Raw genomic sequence first — 24,835 nt, forward strand, 5'->3', positions numbered from 1 at the left:
GGGTTTCTCATTGTTACAAAAGCTTTTCAGTGGATTAACTTATGAAATTCTGTGGGTCGTGTTAACATTTCACTCAGTGGAATTTTAAGGAACCATAGCCATGAGTTCTGTTTCCTGTAAACTAGAAAATTTATGTCAGCCTTGTGTGTTAATATTTTTATGCTGGCTTGCTTTCTGGTGGGAACAGCTTAGCTGGAGGCCTTCATGGCGAGGTAGCATAGCCAAAGTCTGTCTGTATTCTTCCAGGTACATATCAATCTAAACAAACCTTCCTATCAGTGTGTACAGAGTGTACATATGTATTTTCTTCCTGCTTTAACTCTTTGTTTTTTCTTCACTTTTTTTGAAATCTAAATGGGTTTCATTCCTGATATGGAACATTCAGAAAAGGGAAGAACATTTTTTTTTTCCTTAAAACCAGTGTTAATAAACAATTAAAGTGCAAGGTACGCAAAATTAGGAGGTAAATGATGCAACAGTTGGTGAATAGATAGCCCAGTAATGTGCTCAGCCAGGCTGCTAAGGATTATCTGATGTGGGCTACATGTTCTAGACCAGAGTGGCATGATGATTGTTTCTGCAACAGTTGAGTACAGCTAAAATTATTTAGGTAATGCCAATTCATACCTATATTAGATTATAGGTTTCTTTTTTCTTAATAGATTGTATAGAATAAATAGTATTTGGGAACCAAACCTGTCTTAGTGCTGCAGCTCATCTAACAACGTTGGAACAGCTGCAGTGGACCAGATTGAAGCCCAGTGTCCCATCAGCAGCAGCGGCCAATGTCGGGAACCAAGGAGGGAGGACACAAAGCAGAGCACGTTCATGGCAGTGCTCCCTTGGAGCTGTCTCCCAGTCACCAAGTGTTTGCAACGTGAAAACTTCCTGAGCTAGAGGCAGTTTCCCAATATTTAATACCCTTTCTTTCATTTCTCTTCTATTAGCTCCAGTGATTTGCTTCTGAACCCACACAAACTCTAGAGCTCCACAGACTCTTACAGCAAGGATTTCCATGCCTTAGCTATGCACTGTTGAAGAGTTTCAGTGCTGTTATTTGGCCTTCTCATCTGTGACTTGGTTTGAATCCCAGTTCTCTGTGGACTGTGGCAGCCAGGAGGCCATCAAGTGAAATATCTTGACGTGCATCTGACAGCAAGCACAGCATTTCAGCTTCTTTGCAAGACCCAAGCTACTGAAATCCTACATGGAAAAGATGGCAGGAAGGTGACCTAGCTAAGCACATCCCCCTCTTTGTAATGGTCCGGATGAGAGGATTTGTTTTTCTGAATTTTAGCAAGTTACTTCTGTGAGTCTTAAGATAGTTCTTGCACATAGATTTAAAATAACTCGTATGATCATTTTGTACATAGAATTTGTGGAAAAAAGCAGTTTGAAAAACCACGTTTCTGCCATCTGCGTGACTTTACTCTGTCTCGGAATAGATTGAGTTTTATATAGTACCTGGTAAGTGAAAGGTGCCTGAAAGCATTTTTCTGCAGCACCATATTCTGGGACACCATTTATTTTCTCTGGAATACTTTTTAGCCTGCTGCAAACACTGCAAACACTGCAAGGACAAGGAGTTATCAAGGGGAAGTTTTGGCCAGGCCACATGAGGAGCTTATTGCTGGATTCTGCAATTTTACCACCTCCTTCAGATGCAGCTACCTATGATACATTGCAGGTAACGAATGCTGCTTTACAAGAGCATCAGCCAGCACAGCCTTGTTACTTCAGATAGTCAGTCAACCCAGCAGTTGAAGCTGGGGAGGAAGCAATTTCAGTGAGGTGGTGCAGAGGTCAGAGCCCAGCTTGTTCCCCTGCAACTGCAGGGAGATTGAGATGCTAATTGGAGGAGGATATTGTTGTTATTTTTTCCATTAAAGTGCAAAGATAGGATGTAGAGGTCTGCTCACAGCGAGTGCGATACTCTTGTGTTGAAGCTGTCCGGCTTCATTGCCTAAATGTTGTCTCTCTGTCCTTTGCTGTGATGAAATGACGGTGCTGCCAAAAGAGAAGAGGTGATAGAATGTGGCCTCAATGCCAACCTCTGTTTTAACAGTTCTCCCAGTCTGTTCTTATGGCAGCTCCCAGTGAGGTGCACCATCCTCAAAGTCCTTGGTGGTGATGAGCTCTGCTGGAGTGCTGCAGTGTTTGAAGATGTTCCAGCATGGACTGCAAAGCCTGTGAAGGGTTTTCTTTAAATACATCACTGGAGCATTTTGATGTTTGCTGCCTTTATATTAATCATTTGAAATCCAGATTAAAACAAGTCAGCCACTTCACAGTAGAAGGATGCTGTTATTGATTTATGGTATGGATGAATACTATTCAATTTTACTTGCTTACAGGGCATGTATTTCCAGACAATGCTTGTATTAAGAACTGAGCAGAGCATTCTTAGGAAGCAGTTCTGCCAGGGTTACACAGCAGATTTACATAACCCTGGGCGACTTTCTCTCCCTCTTTTTTTAATGTCCACCAGTTATGCCTCCCTGATTGGCAGCACGCCCAATAGCTGTGTGCACATTTAGGAATTGTAGTATTTAACTGTTCAATTGCTGTATGCTAAAGATAATGTGCTGTCTATCGGTGGTTAATTTAGGCATTAATTCAGGCCTGCTGAAGCAGCTGCCGCTTATCTTCATGTTCTGTCAAACATTTGCTCTACCCATTGGCCATCCCAGCCAAACCGCTGATGTTTTCCACTGTAACTTTTGCCCTTGATGCCTGATGCTGCTGATACAGAAAATACTCTTCTGCCGTGCTGGTAGGACTTTGAGTCATCCTGACCATCAGAAGCTGATCTTCTGCCCTGAGGGTGTTTCCTTGGGAGCATACAAACCTCCAGTGTTGGGTGTGCAGGGAGAGAAGGAGGCATGGATGCCTTGTCTGCTCCTTCAGGGACTGATAAAAGGGGAATTTTATTCTTTATTTTTTTCAGTTTCGTTTGGTGGCTGAATTAGACCAGAAGACCACTTTGGTAGCAGTGCAAGTCTTGCCACTTAGCAATGGATTTCTGTTGATCTATGAAGGAAAAGCGGGTCATGCTGTGACAAAGTTCAGTTCATCCTGAGTTGGACATCGGCTTTCTTTTTGGGTTGTAAAAAGCATCCAGCTGTCAAATTGATGTAGGTGCCAATGTTTGGTTAGTTTTGATATCTGATAATGACTGCGGCATGAATAACTACTTTTATTTTGAGGTTTGTCTTAAAATAGATGGAAATGAATCTCTAGCAGCAAGTAAACTGAACAATCTGTCTCTCCTTTTCATCTGTTAATCACGTTTAGGCTTGGTTATTGGCCTCTTGAAGAAATCTTCTCATGGATGATTTTCCATTTTTTGGGTCAGGAGCCCTACTTTCTCAGGTAGATGTGTGCTCTACGCTTCAGCTACATCATGATTAAGTTATAGATATGTCTTTTAGGTGATGTATTCAGGTTTGGCTTTTTAGACAGAGAAATGTTTTGCAGCAAACTTGTTAGTCTGATGTTTGACTTGGAGTCATTGCCTGTTAGATTCCAGTTGCAGCTGAACGTTCGTTTTGGTTAATAGCTGTAAATAACTTGGAAACTACCTCCAGGATGGAGAAGGTGTTACAGCACAAGTGGGACTGAAAGAGGAAGTAGATGTAGGTAGGCTTTTTTTATGAAAAAGGATGTAGGCTTTCCTGCCAGTAACTGCACGTTCACTTCTGAGTTTTTCTGCTGTAGGTTGAGTGTACCGGATATCATTCAGAGATTGAGGAACTGCTCTTGAATTTCTGCTGCATGGCCATCTGACTTGAGTTGGGTAGAAATTGCTGCCTTTTGGTTTCTGATTAGTGTGGATTGTGCTCTTAATAGCTGGTATAAGGATGGGAACTTGGGATAGGCTTCCTTTTATTGTACGAAATCCAAATGGGCTGTAACCTGTTAGCAAAGCAAAAGCTCCACATCAATTGTACTGTACTGGCTCCCTTCCCAGCTCCTTGCACCACTCCATCAGATGTTGGGCACAAAAATGGTGAATTCTTAACATTAAGGGTGGCCTTTAAGTATTTTGAAATGCTGTTCCATGGGAAAAAAAAAAGTACATATATATATTTCTTACAGTTTGACTTCCTCTGCAAATGTTCATCTTTATCGCTTAGCTTGCTTTTTTGGAGTTGTACATTCTGTTAAGGGGAAGAAAGCGTTGCAAAACCACTTGAAATACCATTAACAAATGACTGTAGGCCCAGACTTCTACTTTGTGAACTCTAACATTTTGACATTGCTTCCACTGCATATCTCCTTTATTAATTCTGGACGTAGTCCTAAATTTAACCCATTTTAGGAATGGGTCAGTCCTAAAGAGGAGTTCCATTCTGTCAGCAAACGGTGTTGTGTGTTGATTGAGTTCCAATTATTCCTCTTCCCATTTTCTCTTTTGTCTTTTGGCTTCTTTTCTGTTTTCCTTTCTCTTTACAGAGATTGCTTTGAGAAAGACAACAGCAAGGTTGTGCTTCTGATGTGCATCTACATTTTTGAAGTCGCAACAAAAATTAATTTGACATGACTTGCAGATATCTTCTGAAGCTGTAAAGCTCCTGATTTTAACACATTAAATGCCATACATAGATTGCGTGTCTTTAAAAGTGACGCACCGATGAATGTCAATAAATTTCAAAGTGACACAGCTTTGTGTAAGTTTTTTGTCTTTGTCAATTAGAATCTCTCAAGAGTCCTGAAATGTGAAGACAAGTAAACTGTGTCTGTCATTCCTTTTAGTCAGCAGGACTGTATGTAGTTTTCAGTATTATATTAATTCTCTGTAAGTACATGAGAAGCATTCATGTGTCTACCTCAGATGAATAGGGAGTGCCATTAACTTCTGCCACATTTCTTCTTCCTTTTACCAAGTTAGATGGGTAGAGTAAAATGAAGCTTGGCATATGTAGAAGTAAACAAGGAAAGCTTTGAAAAATAGTAGAAGCGAAGAGTCAGTTTCAGGTAACTTCTAAAATTTTCATTCTTTTTCTTTCTTTCTTCTGTCTTCTATGAGGATGGAATAAACTGGTAGTCCAGTACAAGCATTAAATTGTTAGGTATTGCTGGAATCTAGAGCATCTGGCATGTGTAGATGTACCCTGTTCACCCTGCTTTTATCATCCAAGAACCAAAAGTCGGAATGTATTCAGTGTATTCAGTAAGCAATAACAGACAGTAGGATTCAGTGTGGCGGTAAGGTCTTAACCAGAAGCAGAAAATAATGCTGCCTGTGCCATGTGAACTAAAATGTGTTTGTGTACACAAAGCTGAATGCAAAAAGTAGAGTTCTGCAGCATCAAGTTTGAGATTGAACGAGTATATTTCCATTTTGAAGAACTGTAAGATAAATGAGAGGCTGTGCCAAAATCGATGCCTTCTGGATGATTCAGCCCCAAACAAGGAGTCCTAAACCCAATTCCCCACTTGTACCCTCAGTATTCAAACACCCAGTGCAGCCAGCCATGCTCAGCAGCTAACTTGGCACACCAGTAACAAACTGCACTCTGTGATGCACAACTAGTACCATGATGCTCAGTGTAGGCATTGGGTACCATTTAAGATACCTGAAAGTATCCACAGGAACTAATAGATACGGTACAGACCTGTGGGAAGCCCATTCTGGCGTGGTGGTTGTGTGCCAGGCAGGAGACCCCAAGGACACTTGAGTGGCCCTCAATACTGCTTTTTAATGCTGCCCCATTTGCTCTTGCTGTCTGCTGGGAAAAGAGTTGAGGCTCCTTGCTGAAATGGAGCCATCTCAGTGTAGGTGTCCTAATGAAGGACTCAGCTTCAGGTTATTTCCTCTGATGCTTGTGTGTGTTGTGAAGAAAGAGATCACAGAATTTAAGTAACAAAGTTCCTGAGAAATGCTAGATGGCAGCAAAATTACTGGAAGATGATAATACAAGAGAACATTTAAAAATCCTATCAAGAAGAAGGGAAAGATGAAGCTTATGGCTAGATGATGATGTTGCAGTACATCCAAGACTGAGTAACTGTCAATAAAAATAATTGAGCCCAGGAAGCTCTGGGAAAACTCATATTGAGTTGGCTGAACTTCAAGTGCTGTCCAAGAGCTGAAGCATTTTGTTAATGCCATAAATGATTACGTTTCAGAGCAGCAAGTTTTGGTGCTTGGAAGATGCAGCTGTAGCATTATTGGGAGATAACCCACTAAATTATTTTTCTTTCAAAGAGCGGCCTTCTGAATAGTAGCCATTGAGATGGAATAATGAGAAAATGTATTACTCCCTCCTTCAAGACCTCAGAGAGAAAATGAGAAATGCTCTTGACTGGACGATGTCAAATTGCCAAAGAAAAAACACAGCAAAGCTTTATTCTGCGGTTAAAATTCCAGCATGTCACAGAACTTCCCTGGTTGTCAAATATATTTGAATTTTTTAGTGTATTACTCCTTCTAAGTAGCAAGCAGAGGCACATGCACAACATGGATATAGAAGCACAAATGGGCAGCAGTGACAGTATGGGTTTTTTGTTATAAATGAACGTAACATTTACAGGATAGAGTAGCTGTGAGAAATGCTTAAAGGGCACATGTTGGATATCTAATGAACAGATTCTCGGTGTGCTCAGTATGGAATATAGAGTAGCTTAATAGACAGTTTAGTAAATTGAATTAAAAATGTATATGCTTTTTATGATTTTATGATGGGGAGACAATAATAATCTGAAACTAGAAATATTTATAATATCCTATGCTGGGAACTTTGAAGTATAAAAAATGACTTATACAAAGTACCTGGAAAATGCAAGAGAGAAAGGGAAAAAAATAATGTAGGAGGAAAATCCAGAAGGATTAATTCTTAAAGGGAGCAGATGAAGGCTACTGAACTAGAGATTTCACCGACTCTTGTACTTCTGTGGAATAGGAAAACTATAGAGACTTTCCTGTTCCAAAGGCACATTCTGTGCATGGTCAGAGAATGGCCTTGGCAGGGGGAAACATCTGAGGAAGAAGTGTCATAAAGCAGTGGAAGAGCAGAGTAGTAGGGCAGAGGGTGGATGATATTTACCCATTTGGAAGCTTTGGAGAGCAGGCATGAAGCAGAACATTAGACAATCTGGGTACTAAAGGAGATAGGAGGGCTCATCATTTATGTTTTTTTAAATAGGTAATGATTAGCTGAACACCAGTGGAGAGTCTAAGAGATATTTGGAGAAGTATAACCTCAGCACAAGCATGGCTTAAAAAACAAAACACATCTTGGCTTCCACGGTGGGGGAGAAATATTAGAGAAAGTCAGTAAATACAGTGAGTAGAAAGTACATTTTCTTAGCCTTCCATCCGTGCTATACCTGCTTACCCAGGTGAGGGAAAAAAGAGTTTACACCTCAGGAGAAAGTAATTTTGGGATGCCCTTGGGATGTATGCATGTGGGATCCAGTGCCATTTATTGCCCTGGTGTCTTTCTTGTGGTGGTGATTTTTGTGCAAGTGATGGCCCTCAGCCCCTCACCAGCTGTCTTGAGCCACTTGCTAAAAATAGTCATTTCTTTGCGGCCTCAGGACACAGTGGCTCACCTGACAGTGAATACGAAGAAGCTGAATTTCTTTAAAATTCAGGCTCTGACAGAAGGGTCACCACAGGCCAGCAATCCCAGCTCCCAGGTGTGGCTCTGGGCCATGCTCTCAGCCCAGGGGCTCCAGCCCTATCCTCACCAAGGCAGCTCAGCAGCTCTGAAAGTCAGAGATCATGTCCCACTGTCTCAGTGGTTCCTTGAGGGAAGGTGCACAGTCACTGTAACTAAAAAGCCTTGGAGTTGTCAGGAGTCACAGAATGGTTGAGATTGGCAGGTACCTCTGCTCCAACCCCTGCTCCAGCAGGGACACCCAGAGCAGCGTGCCCAGGGCTGTGTCCAAGTGGCTTTGGAAGATCTCCAAGGAGGAGAGTCCACAGCCTCTGTGCAGCCTGTGCCACTGCTCCGTCACCTGAACAGCACAGAAGTGCTTCTGGTGGTCAGAGGGAACCTCCTGTGTTCCAGTTTGTGCCCATTGCCTCCTGTCCTGGCACAAGGTACAGCCTTTGGTACTGGCATGCTTTGGCACATCACATCCAAGGAAGAAGATGTTTCCCACTGTTGAGTGTGAATTGCACATTCACAAGAGAAATAGTTCCATTTCACAACCTTTCAACTCTCAGTATTTAGCTCATGATGAAGCACAGTTTAAGGGGAAAGCACGTCATGGATAAAACCCACTCAGGGCTGTCTTTGTGATTTCCTGCAGCTCTTCTGCAAACACGTGGGTTAGTCTTTCCATCACATCTTTGCAGGCCACTGTGGAGCTTGCACCTCAGTATGAATTGGGCCCCATCTCATAGAATCATAGAATGGCTTATGGTGGAAGGGACCTTAAAGATTATTGACTTCCAACCCCCTGCCATGGGCCACCAGCTCAGGTTGCTCAGGGCCCATCCAGCCTGGCCTTGAGCACCTCCAGGGATGGGGCACCACAGCTCTCTGGGCAGCTGTGCCAGGGCCTCATTGCTCTCTTGAATAAAGATTTTTTTTTTTCCTAACAGCTGACCTGCATTTCCTCTCTTTTAGTTTAAAGCCATTCCTCCTTCTATCACTATCAGACAGTGTAAAACCTCAGTTCCCCTCCTGCTTACGAGCTCCCTTCAAGTACCAGAAGGCTACAGTGGGGTCTCCCCAGAGCCTTCTCTTCTCCAAGAAGCAGCAGCCTTCTCCCAGCAACCTTCCCTGGCCTGGTTCTCTTTTCTCATCTTTGAAGCTCTTCATTATCTTTCTCTCTCCTAATCAGCACTTCCAAAAAGATTCTTTTAATGTAAATGATGTTGGTTACAAGCCTTTTAAGATCACTTATTCAGACTCCAACAATGTGTTGATGGAGAAACACGAAGCAGAAAATGGCTCATGGATGTGCGTATGGTATCTTGGTTGCTGAGCAACCTGCTCCTTGGTTCATTTAGCATAAGAATCCAATTTCAAATAAGATATTTGGGACCCCACTTGACTTACTATGCAACAGCCAGCATAACCTGCAAGGATGAGTTGAGCAGGAAATTGAATCGGCTTTTCTTGGGAAACAAAAAGCTTTGTGAGAATGTCTCGTCTTGAAGGACCGTATATCTAAACCATTGCTTGCTAATTCCCATATGTAGTTTTTCGTTACTGAGCACTTGGGTAGGTCTTAAATCCCTACTTCATACACAGCTTGTCCAGGAACAGTGGTTTTCATCTACGGTTCAACAAAGCCAGTTTTATTTTACTTAATGCTTGCAAACTTCCCATGTTTTTATTAATACTGTCCTGAGAACTTGTGCAGCTCGATCATATTTGCTCTTTTTCTTCTGATGGGCTTGTGTTAACTGGTTTCAGTAAAACAGAAGCTTTGGTGTGGAGGCAACAAAATATTTTCTGTTGTTGGGAAGGGAATAGTCTACACCAGAAGCAGCTTTTCTAAAACGTCAAGGCAGCTATGTTGAATGGGCAAAGTAGGCAATGGAGGTCATAGCCTCCTAGAAGTAGGATAATAGTGCACTTTTTAGCCCCAGTCTGACCTAGATGACCCGCTGGGCAGTCTGGCAAAGTGGGCTGTAGCTCAGAGGGCACGCTGCAAAAGCAGTGGTTCAGCTCTGCTTTCAACCTGCGCTTTGGCCAAGGGCCATCAAGTCATCTTCCTCACACAAACCATTTCCTCCTGGTATGTGATGCTAAATGAAGACTTTCAAAGACTTGATGTACAGAAAACCTTCCTAAAACCAGTGATGTACATCATTAATAGTAATCTTGGAAAAGATTGACCAAGATGGTTGACTGCTGGCAAAAGTGTGCATTTAAAACTGAAAGGTACCTCCTGAGCCTTGAATAGCTGTATGGGGAAGAGGTTGCATGGGAAGATATCCAATCTGTACTTTTTTCACTACTTTAGACTGTATACGTGTGACTCATAAGCAGTATTTTGCAGTACTGTGGGGCTGTGACAGCAGGCAGCAGTTGCAGTGAGTTGTCTCCTGACTACTCGTTTTCACGCAGTGGATTCAGCTCAGTTCAGAAAACGAGTGAAAGCATGCATGACTGCATTCTTCGTCATTTAACAGCTAATTACTCCAAAGTAACAAATTTAATTGTCAGGAGAGAGTTTGTTTTGGAACATCTTTCCTGAATAATCACTGCTGATTTTTGCATGGCTTTTTTTTGTTTGTTTCCATAATCTAATTTAAAAGGGACATGATGTTTTTAAGACACAGAACAGTTACACATTTCTGGTGTCTTCGTTCTCCTGTGTGTACATCTGTGGCACTCTCAGACCCCCACTGATCTTTGTGTATGTGGCCGCTGTACATAAGCCTGCCCGGTAGAGTCACTGAGGTATTTGATGGTCATTTGTTATGGAAAACCTCAGACTTTCATGCTAGGGACATGAAATATTTGACATGCAAATCTGATACTGCTGTTGGTGGGTGACTTATTAAAAGTGACTTCTGCTGCAGTGGCATTAGCGACCTGAAGAAATGCACCACCATAGTTTCCAGTTCCATGGGGTACAGCTGTAAAGAAGCAAAGAAGAGAGGCAGGTTCCTTCCACCTTCTCTTTGTCAGTGGCAACAGATTGAAAATCTCTACAGCTCCATTTCTTATCCATTATTAAACAAGAAGCCCACTTGCTCTTGTTACTCTCTGCCTATCGTCAAAGAACATGTAATAATCATTAGGCTCCAGCTCTGCTTCTAGCTGTAGTTGGCACACCAAGAGGTGTATGGCATGGTTTGTTCTTTTCTTGACTCGGCAGCTGAACAACATAGTCTTTTTGTCTTTCTTTTTGGAAGGAGTCTTTACCTGGATCTTGCTGGTGTATGTGGAGGGTGACAGGGCTTTTCAAGCCACTGTTTGGCAAAACAAGTGCATATACTGTGCTAAACACTGAGAATCTGATTGGGTTCTTACAATGAAAAAAACGGCTTCTTGATTATAATTTCCCAAGTGTGGCCTTTGTGCACATGGTGGTAAGGACAGCTTTTTTTCCCCTTTTTTTTTTCAGAACTCCTGTTCAATCCAGCAAATTGCCAATTTTAGCATTGCCACAGTTTTTATTGTTGTTGCCCACATATCTTTTAATTGGACTAATCATTTTCTTTTTGGCCTTGCCCCTTGCCAAAATTCATGCCGTTCGTTTGAGGGGATGCAAATCCAATGTGGGGTAATGGCTTCACTTTTATAGTGCACTGTAAAACATGCAGGTGGCCTTGGGAACAGAACTAAGCCAAGCCCTTTAGATCTAATCTTGCAAGATAAAGTGGGCTAGTGTGTTATTCCTCAAACTGATTGAATTATGTGACTGTTCTGCAGGAAAAAAGAGTCCAAGTCTCTCCACCATTAACAAGAGGACCAAGTGCCTTTATACCAGAGAATGAGGTAAGTTTGCAGTTAGCTGGGCTGGGTGTGAGGTAACTCTTAACGTGGAAATGCAAGAACAGTTTTACCATCTTGCCTGTCCAGGCGTACCTGAATGGGTCCCTTTGAGAGCTAATGCAATGGTTTGAGAGGAGCAAGCTCTAGTGGACAAGAGCCAAGCTGTCCTTTCCTACACGTGCTGTCAGTGGAGTTGCTCTCAGTTGCCCACGCTCCCCGTGCCAGCCCTGAGTGCTGCTCTGCTCTTTTCACAGGGGATGATCCGTTCTTACTGCTAATATCAGGCCTAAGGGGACACCCATCCCGTACTGCTGCAGAGCATTATATAGCTCTCAGGGCAGTACCTGACCTTCGGTTTAAGTGAACCTACAAATATGACTAACTTCTGAGACTGTAACTGTGGCTCTTAAGAGAATTTATGGTTGAAAGGAACAGTTTGATTTCAGCCTGAAGATTTCTGTGCATGATTTAGTGTTCAGCTTAAGCCTTGATTTGCACCTTGCCACGGTAAATAGAAGCTTTCCTGTGCTGTAGTTCCCTTGCCCTGAAATTAATCTTCACAGAGTATTATTTATAGATTGACAAATTGTTTGGGATGGCAAACTGTAAAACTAGGGCCTTTTGTTTTCTTTTGCTTTTAAGTACTTAGTAAAGGCAGATCTTTCACGTGCTGTGAGAGCCAAAAAGAACTTTTTGAAAGACAAGATATCTGCTGTTCTCTGAGTCTCTGTCTGTTTATACACGGTGAAGGTTTGAATCTAAAAACAGAGTAAGTGTAAAGCCTGGCAGCAAGAAATATAATGAAGTAAAAAAAGAAGAGATGTCAAAATGAACCTTGCAGATTGGAGAAAGAGGAAGCGGAATGAGTTCCAGCCAGCCCAACTTGTGAGGAGGGCTTCCTTTATGTATAGAACATGCACTTGAGATGCTGAACTTCATAATGATGTGGTTTTTCTTGTTAAGAGAAAAATTGCACAAAAAGGAGACATGTGATTGTAATTAAAATAATAGCATACAACATTTTGAGTGGGTTCTTAGTGAATTTATTTTACAACTGATACGCTTGGTAGTAGGTACTAGCTAAGGGTACAGGAGGAAAGCACTGAGCAGTCTCCCGAAAGGAACCTCTACCTGCAGGAATGAAACAGTTATTCAGAATCCTAACCCAATTTTAAATATTGTTTGTTAAGCAAACAACTGCTTTTGTCCCCCATTCTGTGGCATTAAGTAATATAGTAGATAGGAAAGATGTGGTTAGAGCCTGATCACATGTTCAGTGTCTCACAAAGCTTGATACGAACACTGGTCTTATCAAGGTTTGGTTTACTGTCGTGATGTATGTGGACACAGTGGTAATGAGGAGTAAGTATGTGTGCAGTATGAAGACATAGCAATATCCATGGGGATAAATCTCAGAAGCAATAAAGCTGCATACTGCTGTGCCTTGTAAAGCAACAGTGCAGTCCTACAGGAGTGTATTTCAGTTTTGTCAGCAGAATTTCTTCTCCTGAACTTCTGCTAAGACAGATGGAAAACTCCTGCCAAGCTGGAGAACAGCACACTGGCAACGCAGTAGGACTGAAAAGTAGAATTTCCCCAAGGAACTACTGAATGAGACCAAAATCTCTTACACACCAGGAAAATAAAGTTGCTGAAGAAATCGGGGGGCTCCTTAAATGGAGTAAGGGGTGTAAAATAGTAAGTGAGATAGACTGATTTCTAAAGCGTGAATAAACCACAGATGACAAAAACATTCCTGAGGAAAACCGAAGTGGCATCATTTCTGGTGCAAATCAAAGAAAGCTGTAATAGTGAAGAGTGACACACGTAATAATTACAGGGTTGCCTAACTGCTTCTCCCCTTTGTGGGCCCATAAATTCAAACTGAGAAATGAATGGTAGTATGTTCATAGAATCATAGAATCGTAGAATGGCCTGGGTTGAAAAGGACCACAATGATCATCGAGTTTCAACCCCCCTGCTATGTGCAGGGTCACCAACCACCAGACCAGGCTGCCCAGAGCCACATCCAGCCTGGCCTTGAATGCCTCCAGGGATGGGGCATCCACAACCTCCTTGGGCAACCTGTTCCAGTGCATCACCACCCTCTGTGTGAAAAACTTCTTCCTAATATCCAACCTAAACCTCCCCTGTTCCAGTTTAAAACCATTCCCCCTTGTCCTATCACTGTCCACCCTTGTAAACAGCCATTCCCTCTCCTGTTTATACGCTCCTTTCAAGTACTGGAAGGCCACAATGAGGTCTCCCCGGAGCCTTCTTTTCTCCAAGCTAAACAATCCCAATTCCCTCAACCTTTCCTCACAGGAGAGGTGCTCCAGCTCTCTGATCATGTTAGTGGCCCTCCTCTGGACCTGCTCCAAGAGCTCCACATCCTTCCTGTAGTGGGGGCCCCAGGCCTGGACGCAGTACTCCAGATAGGGCCTCACAAGAGCTGAGTAGAGGGGCACAATCATCTCCCTCTCCCTGCTGGCCACCCCTTTTTTAATGCAGCCCAGAACACAGTTGGCCTTCCGGGCTGCAAGCGCACACTGCTGGCTCATGTCCAGCTTCTCGTCCACCAGGACCCCCAAGTCCTTCTCTGCAGGGCTGCTCTCAAGGAGATCTTCCCCCACTTTGTATAAATATCTGGGATTGCCCCATCCCAGCTTGCTGGAAGAAGATTTGACACACAGTATGTTCATCAGCCCATTGCCAAGAAGGAAAACATACTTTAAATAGAGCTGCTCAGCAGGAGTTGTGTCTTCTTGGTTTTAGGCACGTTTTCTGTCTCCGTACAGTAAACCTGTTAAAATGGTTTCCCATTCCATAGTGCTTGCAGCAGTAAGCTGACTGGCCTAAAACTGTGCTATTTCAGGATAAATACTGGGTATTTTAGCCTTTTGCTTGTAGCTTCAATGGTGAGCATGTTTAAGATGGCAGTTCTTGGTGATAAACACTGAGTAATAGTACTAATACTGTGTCAGGGCTTGCAGTTCAAGAGCTGCTTACTTGTACTGCTTCATTTCATCTTGTGCCCAAGGTTTGGATCAGCTGGAATAATTAAAGAACAGCTTTTGTTTAAAGAAAGCATTAAATTCCTCTCCTAAGTAATACTTGAATGTTACGGACAAATTAGCATTTGATCTCCTCTTGAAATATACAAACCCAGCAGTGGTAGATTGCCAGACTAATTTGGTTATGCAACCCCACTCCTCTCCATTAGTTTCCAAATTGGTTTTAGGACTGAGTGTTTGGGTGGTGTGTGTCTGTACAGGTTGACATCCATAAAGACTTTACTTTCTGTTTTTGCTCACTTCTGAATCTCCACACAGATTTTACATTAAGCATCTGAGAGTTCAGGCATTATGGAAATCTCTGCAGAAAATGCCCTGGGTTTTTGTAGACGGTTATTAAAACAGCAGGCATATGGTGTTCTTCAGTGCTCAGTGTACAAGTAGCATCTGTGTGCATATTCACTTATAAACAGGCACATGTGTACGTCTGGATCTTAGAATTGCCTGGAAGATTCTTACACAAGCAAACATTTCATACTACAGTATGTTTCTCTCCAGAGCTAAAGTTGGATACGGTGTCAGAAGTTTCTCCCTCTTATTTTGAAGGTGATGCAAGCAAATGGTTTGGATGAACGTACTAATCTTCTTGTGGAAGAATACTCTACATCTGGTCGCCTGGACAACATCACACAGGTCATGAGTATCCACACGCAGTACCTGGAGTCTTTCCTCCGCAGCCAGTTCTACATGCTGCGCATGGATGGGCCTCTTCCTTTGCCATATAGGCACTACATTGCTATAATGGTATGTACTAATGGGCTATCCATTTTCTCCCATGACCTTGATTTTCTTATTAAAAAAGAAAGGGGAGCCTTTAGAAAGAAGAGGCTACTATGAGCTAGAGATCCCCCACAACCTCAATTAGAGCTTGTGTTGCAAAGCAATCGCACTTGCTGGAGAACCCTCCCTACTGTGTAGAAATGCTTTGCAATATAAAACATGCCCCTTTGCAATTAAATTGTACTTTTGTTTTGTGTTAATATCCTGTTTCTACCTGCAACAAAATCACATTACTTGCTAATGTGCTGACCTTTTCCCTCTGTGTTTAATTATCTTAGGCCGCTGCCAGACATCAGTGTTCCTACCTAATAAATATGCACGTTGATGAGTTTTTGAAGACTGGTGGGATTGCAGAATGGTTGAACGGTTTAGAATACATTCCCCAAAGGCTGAAAAATCTGAACGAAATAAACAAACTCCTTGCACACCGGCCCTGGCTGATCACGAAAGAGCACATTCAGGTACCTATTGAATTGTGCCTTGTAATAGCAGTAAGTGTCCGGTAATAAGAACTGCTAAGAATTAAGCTATGTCTGATTAGACCTTTTTTTTACCTCGAGTTAAAAAATTCAGGGAAGTTCTAGAGCACTGAATAAGCCAATAAATTCTGCTGTGTGACAAAGGCAACAAGATTTGTTTTTTAGGAATAGCAATGACTAAAATAACCCCGTGAGAATCAAGGTAATATATCAGGTCTCTCTCTTTTAATTTAGTGAGTGCTTGTGTGCGAGAGGAGTATGGTGTTTATTGGAAGAAAGGAATTGATCCCTTTTTAAAACTCATGCATAGCATCTTATACAAAAGCTGGGGGCCAAAAGAAATTTTATATTTACACTTTTTTTATTCTCATTTCAGAAACTTGTCAAGACTGGGGAAAATAATTGGTCTCTTCCTGAACTGGTGCATGCTGTTGTCCTGTTGGCACATTATCATGCCTTGGCAAGTTTTGTATTTGGTAGTGGCATTAATCCAGAGAGAGATCCGGATACATCTAATGGAGTCAGACTTATAGCAGTCAACAACTTCTGTGTCTGTGATCTTGCCAATGACAACAACATAGAAAATGCATCCCTCACAAGTAGCAACTTTGGGGTTAGTGTTGCAAGAAGATTCTTTTTGCTTGCCTCTGTTTTGCATTAGAAAGCTTTCTTCCATTCTTTCCTGTTTAAATTTCAGGGTAGTTTGAAAGTTTTTCTCTATTTTCTGGAATGCTTGGGCCTGGTTACTCATACATTAGCTTTAGCAGTTGCTGTGTAATCCTTTTCAAAACCACACTGAAACAGAGGATGATAGTTAAAGTAATGTGATTTTAATAGCTAATCTCACAACCCATTGAGCAAGACTAAAACTGTGCTTCCACTTGGAAACTTAAAGTGCCAGTGTCTGCAGATGACGTATCACTGATAAGAACATGGTGTTATCCATGTTCCGACCACGTGGAATGAAAAAGGAAATGGGAAAAAAGCAGCAGAGGTCGCATTATTCATTTTGACTTCGAGGTCCATGATCACAAAACAGGCCAATTTTGAAACACTTCCATGTGGCTGAGAGGAAATGTCTGAAATAAATGGCATGGTTCTTCGTGCAGGTGTTCTGGTCTCGAGTGAACCAACAGAGGACTTTGATTACTGGTTGGCTAACATAAATGCGATTTTTTTCCTAAAATTGCCTTTGAAGAAAAGTCCTTGAATTAATATCAATTGGTGAATTGGCCTCATCTCCTTTGATGGAACATAAGGATTGTGAGCAGAGCCAGTAGGTGCATTTTTCCAAACTAGCAGTCAGCTTACAATGTGAGCGTGCGATCCATCAGTTCCACTAGTGCATTTGAAGTGAAGTTTCTGGGCTGTAAGACATGCCAGCTTAAATCACCAGGGTGTCTTACTCTGTGTTGGTAGTGGGCAGAGGGCTGCTGCTGGCTGTGGGCAGCATGGTAAGCAGGGAGTGCTACACTGAGAGACATTCACAGTTAGGGGCAGAAAACTGAAATCAAGAAGAAAAGATGGAAAAGAAAGACCAAGCAGTTCACCCTGTGGAAAATCAAAATGGTGAATGCAGATCACCCAGCTCCAAACTTTGATGTATTCCTGTTAAAGAGAACAGTTTTCTGCACAAGGAGAAGAAAAGGTCCAGATAATAGTTGTTTTGAGCACACAAAATGAATAGAAATTAAAAAAAAAAAAAAAAAAAAAAAAAGGAAAATACTGCTTTTCTGTCTCAGGTTTTGTTCCTGTATTGCGCTGTATGTCCTCAGTGAAGTATTTTGTATTACCAGTAGATTGAGTAAAAGTACCATAAAGGTTGTTTCCGTATGCACGTAGGGCATATAGGTGTCTTTTCCTGAGCAATCTCTATGGGGGAAAATGCATTTTAAGCAGTTGTGTTTTCCAAGTTCAAACACTGCTTCTTCCACTGTTAATCGTGCTGCAGTAGTGTGCTGCGATAGCTCAGAGCAATACTTACCTCCTTCCTTCTCCTGATTTTCTGAAAGCTGTTTGTCTACACTCTATGTGGCGCAAGGAATTCTGGCTTAAGCTTTCATATTTGCTGCTCTCTTTTTTCTTGAGAACGTTTATTGTTGAGCATGAACTGTGAAGATGACACGTGCTGTCTGTCTTCTGATTTTACAGAATATCTTGATGTGTTTGCAGATTGCAGATTCCCTAAGTGAGCTGGAGGCCTTGATGGAGAGGATGAAGAGACTACAAGAAGATAAAGAGGATGAAGAAGCCTCTCAGGAAGAAATGGACACTCGCTTTGAGAAGGAGAAGAAGGAGAGTCTGCTTGTAATTAGCGGAGGTATTTATGTATTTATGCTTTTTTGGGTCAAGTTGGATTTTTTTGGTACAGTTCAGTGCATACGACTCTTTTCGTTCATTTCTTTATGCTGGACCTTGGCTTAGTAGGAATGTGGTAAGGACCACCTGGTTCATCTCTTTAACGTTTCCTTATTGGCAAATACCAACATCCATTTTGCTTCTTGAAATTTAGCTTCTGTGTGTTTAGAAAAACAAAACAAACAAGAAAACCCATAGGTTTCTGTAAGAATTTGGGTGTAAACTCCTCTTTCTTCATGTGCTCTGTGTTTTCAGATTTATTCATTCATGCCTCCTCTCCAGCTTGCTGTTTTTAGTGCTCATCCTTCTGTGCTTTTCTGTTACCAGTACAATGTCAGAGATTGCTTAACATTCGGTTTATTCTTAAGTATTGTTCAAAATTCTGAGCTAAAAGCTTATTTTCCAGTAGTCTTCAGATGCTGTGGGGGCTTTCATCTCTAACAGATGGGGCGATTGAGTGCTTTGTACAGGCACCAAGGGTTTTTTTTTTTCCCAATAAAGCATTTTAAGAAAGATTGTTAAGACAGAATCTCCAGCCATCTCCTTATGTTAGAGGCTGTCCGAATATCATAGCTTTTATCTTGATAAGGAACAACTCTTAAAATGCCACAAACTGTATGGACACTCTTTGTGAATTTAAAGATATCAGTCACTTCAAAGAGAATCTGGTAAGAAAGTCAAAAATATGCACGAGTGGTGAATTGGTTCTTCTTGTTCAGAATACAAGCCAGAACAAATGCATCTGAGGTACTTCAGGTAGGAAGAGGGAGGAAGATCATAGAATCATAGAATCGCTGAGGTTGAAAAAGACCCACAGGATCATCCAGTCCAACCATTCGCCCTTCACCAATGGTTCTCACTAAACCATGTCCCTCAGCACAACATCCAAACGCTCTTTGAACACCACCAGGCTCGGTGACTCCACCACCTCTCTGGGCAGCCCATTCCAGTGCCAGTACCAGAAGTAATATTTCCTAACGTCCAGCCTGAATCTTCCCTGGCGCAGCTTGAAGCCATTCCCTCTAGTACTATCACTAGTCACACGAGAGAAGAGGCTGAACTCACTACAACCTCCCTTCAGGTAGTTATAGAGAGCAATAACGTCTCCTCTGAGCCTCCTCTTCTCTAGACTGAACAATGCCAGCTCCTTCAGCCGCTCCTCATAAGGTCTGCGCTCCAGACTCTTCACCAGCTTTGTTGCCCTCCTCTGGACACGCTCCAGGGCCTCGATGTCTTTCTTACAGTGAGGGGCCCAAAACTGGACACAGTACTCGAGGTGTGGCCTCACCAGTGCTGAGTACAGGGGGATAATTACTTCCCTGTTCCTTCTGGCCACACTATTTCTGATACAAGCCAGGATGCCATTGGCCTTCTTGGCCACCTGGGCACACTGCTGGCTCATTTTGAGTCTAGCGTCAATCAACAATCCCAGGTCCATTTCCTCTACAGATTTCTGTGAGTCAGTAGAGATCGTTTTGTGGGTTTCTAAGAATACCCAAAAGCTCTGAAGAAAAAATCCAGCAACAGCATTGTTGCATTTCTAGAAATGGACATTGTCCATTGTTGCTTGTGCAGTCTCAACTGTGTCAATGAACTGAGACCCACTGCGGTTCCATTTTCAGACTGGGACTTCTGGAAGTCTCTGCCACTCAAGCTTTTAAGCACGAGGTGTTGTTTCATAGACTCATAGAATCGCTAAGGTTGGAAAAGACCCACAGGATCATCCAGTCCAACCATTCGCCCATCACCAATAATTCTCACTAAACCATGTCCCTCAACACAACATCCAAACATTCCTTGAACACCGCCAGGGTCAGTGACTCCACCACCTCTCTGGGCAAGGGAGGGCTAGCCTTTGGGCTAGGAGGTGTTGCTGATAGTTTTGCTGGTGTTGCTGATAGTTGTCCTTTCAAAGGAAAGTTGACTTTCCTTTGCTGGGTTTGAGGTGAGGAGTATGCACGCACTGTGCCTTGTACCCTTCCAGGGAATCCAGCCATTGCTGGGGAGAGGGCTGTGTGTGTGCAGGTGTTTTATTCTTCGCTGAGGATTCACTTTAGCAGATGCTGTGCAATCTTCTTCCTACGCAGTTATGTTTTGATTGTTTAATGAGGCAGAGAGGAGATAAAGCACTTCTGCAATTCTTAGGCTAACCGACTTTTTAGTGGACATATGGCAACTGTGCTGTTGATGCACATGGAAGCAGGCCAGGATTTTAACATCAGGGTCAAATGCAGTCACCTATGCGGTAGTCAACTTCTGCAAAGGTAGTTACACAACCAGGCCACCTGTTTATTCGGGAGGGAAGGATTGATTCCTGATAGAGAACCTACACTTGCTTAGTGACACATTTTGGAGCTCTTTGAAGATGCCTGGTTACTGCAGCTTCTGGCAGAATTTCAGCCTGTGCTGTAGAGCTCTTCACTTTCATGTAATCTTCTGTTGATATTTACAAGTGCAGTATTGCATTGCTTTCTTGCTGCTCTTATTCTGGGTTGTTAGAGAGCAGAGCTGGTGTGATTCCGGACAACATACCTGCTCAGCATAACAATCCTGTTGTCAACAGGATTATTTTTCTGTCTCTTATTCTAACATAATAACTTCACTAACAGGATTCATCTTGTCTAAGATACCTAGCCTGTCTCAGAAATGAACTGAAAGAGGAGGACCTCTCCAGAAGTTTAGCCTTTCTCTTCCCATCTTGGAGAAGTAATCTTGATGTCCAGTGTAGGCTGACATGTAGACTCCAGGAGAAGGATGGATTCCATACAAGCAGACGGAGATGGACTTTTTTCCTTCCTTCATACCACTCTTTTCCTTTGCACATTTTTTTAATTGCCCTCTAGTGTTGCAGTAGAGTGGTAACTTGAAGTCAGAGCTAACTCCTGTGCTTGCCTAAAGCAAAGTATTTTGCTGTATTTTATTCACAGCATTTGATGATGAAATAGTTTCTACAGATGTCTCCCGCTACGTTGAGGATCCTGGGTTTGGGTACAAAGACTTTGCACGGCGAGGAGAAGACCATCTGCCAACATTCAGAGCTCAGGTAGCATCTCCTTAAAGTACATTCACTCAAAGAATATATGCAGGTGTCATTGCAGGACAAGGTGAAATAGTGGGACACGTTTGTTACATGTGCTTTTTCTTGTTATGATCCATTAAATAACTTGGAGTCTTCTATAAATGTACCAGCAATGAGTCTTTTACAATTTGTAAATCTCAAACAAGAGGAGATTTCATTTTCAGTCATATTCCAAGTATTAGCAGAATTAATACTTGAAAACTGTAAAGCGTATCACTAACTCTGGAATAAAAGTGAAAGGTAAAAAAGAAAGAATCCTTTTCTGTCCCTCCAAATGTGAAAAAGACCCTACTGGAAGAATACTTTATTCCTGCCATTTGTATCAAGTGCTCACTGCCTTTCCTTATCAATAAATAGATGTATCTGTGTCTGTGAGAGTGATTTGGTGAATGCTTCCTGGAGATGCATCATAGCACTGAAATTTGGATGTCTGAAAAGAAAAAGAGTTCTTAAATATGACTACAGTAACACTGAGGTTTCTGACTCCTTATGAATATATAAATATTCAGTGCTGTTGAAAGAACTGTCTTTTGTCTGTACCTTGTCTTACATATGGTATCTTTGTCCACGACCAGACTCGTAAGCCTCTGCATAATATATGATACAGCGGAGACCTCCTAGATGGTTCTGTTCCAGGTTATAGAGTAGATTCATAAGCAGTCTAGTGATAAATTGTAAGGAATGGAAGAAATCTTAAACCAAAACGGAGAACTTCAAGTAAAGCACAGTAGGTGCAGGATAACTCCATGGTCAGAAGATGTATCCAAGACTTAAAAATAAAGAATCTGTGATCGCTTTCAGGAAATGTATTTAGCTATATTGCAGCTATTGCTGGTCTGGATAATTTACTCTGTGGTCTTCATATGAGCCTGAAATAGGTAGATATTGCCAAAAAGAATAAGGCAGAGTCAGAGCCCGTAAATCAAACATACTGCTTAAATACTTTAGGAACAGCAGGCTCCCATGGAAAAAAACTCAACCAAAGTTGAAATTGGAACTAAAATGTCTCTGCTCTTAAATAAACAGGACAGCTTCTGGCCTATATTCAAAGGAGTCACCTTAGTATTTTAACTTTATTAGTATGGCCTACTCTAAAGCAGTTCTATGCATATACCCACAGCCATTCAAATACTCTGCTATTAACACTGCTTAAATTGAAGCAGTATCACAAAACTGCAATGAATCCAAACCTTATTCTGTTGAAACAAGACCGTCATTTGTGTCTGTGCATTTAAATTCAGTGATAGAAATAGGTACTTCACACACAGCAGAATGTCTTTGAACTTGTTTTTCCTTTTGCACAGCTGCTATAAATCAGCTGTTGTCAGTAAGCACTGCTTTACCCCATCCTGGGGTTTCTGTTTTTGAAGCATTTATGATGTCCCTTGGGTGTACTTGACACGTCTGCAGGGCCAGGTAGATAAGGCATAGCTCCCAAACTTTGTGGTTGTTTGGACTGGCAAGTGGGACCTGGAGCATTTCAGATGTCACTGAATTCCAGTTTTAAGCAGCTTAACAGTTATCCTTCTTGATACTTCCCTTAGTCCTAACCAGGGGTTCAGTCTGGTAGAAGAGCTCTAAAGCATGTGAGTAGAGCCCTTGCCCTGCAGTACTTCTGGAAAACAGCCAGCCACAGAGAAGGATGTGGAGATGATGCCCTCAGTGGTAGAGGATCTGTGATGGAGTAATGGAACACTTGCCAAGGATGTGGGCAAACTAACATGTTCAGTATAACCACAACATGGAGAGTGGCTGTACGCTGCTCTAATGCATACAGGGTCATTCTCCTCTGCTGCTGATGCTGTGCCATCACCATGCAAAGATTTCCTATTCCTCGTGCAAACAGGCATACTTCTGCTCTTGCAGTCCCGCTGCTTGGCTAAGACCTGGATTTTATTACTTTGTTCAAGGACTTTTCAGCACTTTACCCAATGATTGAACATCCTGGATGGAAGTGCATACTCTGCTTCTGCTTGGAGTTAAGCACCAAAGCCTCCAAGAGGAATAAATGTTCAAGTTTTGCAAGTCTATCTTGCTCAGAATGACACTGGTCAAAGCAACAGAGCAGGCAGTGAAAATTTGCCTCTGCACTTCAGAAGAAGCTTGGGGTTTTTTCTCATGTAGGATGGTGATAGCCAACCAAAGGTGGGCTGTTGTGGTGTGATACTCATGAACAAGGAGACCTGGCAGAACAGAGCAAGTGATATCAATGTAAGATTCAAAATGCAATTCTTTGGAGGAGAACAAAGCTACTCACAGACAACAAAAAGTATTGAGCTGTTGAAAGAATCACACAGGGACTTCACTTCCCTTGTGTATTTATTTATTTCCTTTTTCTCCTGCAGGACTATACTTGGGAAAATCATGGCTTTTCCCTTGTAAACAGGCTTTATTCTGATATTGGGCATCTCCTCGATGAGAAGTTCCGGATGGTGTATAACCTCACGTATAACACTATGGCAACACATGAAGATGTTGATACAACTACGTTAAGAAGAGCTTTATTTAACTATGTCCACTGTATGTATGGAATCAGGTATGGGAGAAAACCCGTGGCTAAGGAGTACATTCAAAACAGTGTCAGCACCAAATGGAAATTGAACTGTGTGAAAAGCATCATCTTTGACTCTGGGTGTAGAGGTGGAGGTAGTACCTCAGTCTGGAAGTTGAGAGGCTTCTCTGCTGTGTCAGTAAAGCTTTTACTTCCAGCAAATTATGATTATGAGTCATATAAATGATTATGAATTGGGTTGGAAGTTGTTGCAGCGGTGTCATCTCTGAAACCAGCCTGTTTTCTCTGCTCAGAAAAGACAGCATCCCAGTAGCGAGCCTTCCCTCTGTTAGCAGAAGGTATTCTAGCATATATAACAATTGCTTGAATTCCTAAGCATAAGAACTTAATGCTGCAAAAGATTGGAAGTTAGCGCTGCAGATGACCTTGCTTTTAAGAACGTATGTCCAACTGAATTTCTGCCTCTGTTACGTAGGTATGATGACTATGATTATGGAGAAGTTAATCAGCTACTTGAACGCAGCCTGAAGGTTTACATAAAGACAGTGACCTGCTACCCGGAGAGAACTACCAAGCGCATGTACGATAGTTACTGGCGTCAGTTCAAGCACTCGGAGAAGGTACGCATTGCACAGCCAGGCTGGCTGCACAGAGGCCCACATGTTGTTTATCAATGAAACTGTGGTGACTCCCTGCCTATAGCAGGAGGTTGGAACTAGATGATCTGAAAGGTCACTTTCAGCCCAAACCATTCTATCATTCTACGACTCTTAAAAATGGCTGTGTTTCCCAAACTGTTTTTAACAAGAGAAAGACAAATGAGATTAATCCGTTGAATGTTAAATATCAGTCTTACAAAAATACTTGCGAGTGTGCTGGAAGTATTGATTACTATCTTTTTTACTTTGAGTGACTTCTGCATAAAATTGAACTGACATCTGTAATAGAAAATTGGATAAACTTGGGAATGCAGATGCAGTCAACTGTGCCAATGCTTTGGATTTGTGGATCAAAAAAGAGCTTATTCCACATAAATATAATCTTCACAGTGCTTTTCATCAATAAAATTGTCAACATGTCTTCAGATATCTAAGTTAAATACTTCCTGACAGGTTCAGTGCTTGCATGCCTGCCTGTCCAGT

The 24,835-nt window shown here is 42.0% G+C and overlaps 1 protein-coding gene across 3 annotated transcripts in view; it reads left to right on the plus strand.

Moving 5' to 3' along the window:
• The window catches only part of SESN3 (sestrin 3), a 45,729-nt gene that overhangs the window by 12,572 nt on the left and 8,322 nt on the right, over window positions 1-24,835 (plus strand). For all 3 annotated transcript variants that reach the window (XM_015280554.4, XM_015280561.4, XM_046899721.1), the window contains exons 2-9: window positions 11,349-11,414; window positions 15,032-15,229; window positions 15,544-15,726; window positions 16,121-16,357; window positions 17,917-18,064; window positions 21,030-21,145; window positions 23,527-23,717; window positions 24,169-24,313. In XM_015280554.4, coding sequence (XP_015136040.2) covers window positions 11,349-11,414; window positions 15,032-15,229; window positions 15,544-15,726; window positions 16,121-16,357; window positions 17,917-18,064; window positions 21,030-21,145; window positions 23,527-23,717; window positions 24,169-24,313 — 1,284 coding nt within the window. The remainder of the gene's footprint in view (window positions 1-11,348; window positions 11,415-15,031; window positions 15,230-15,543; window positions 15,727-16,120; window positions 16,358-17,916; window positions 18,065-21,029; window positions 21,146-23,526; window positions 23,718-24,168; window positions 24,314-24,835) is intronic.

This window comes from Gallus gallus, chromosome 1 (genome assembly GCF_016699485.2).
Source record: "Gallus gallus isolate bGalGal1 chromosome 1, bGalGal1.mat.broiler.GRCg7b, whole genome shotgun sequence".
NCBI lineage: Eukaryota > Metazoa > Chordata > Aves > Galliformes > Phasianidae > Gallus > Gallus gallus.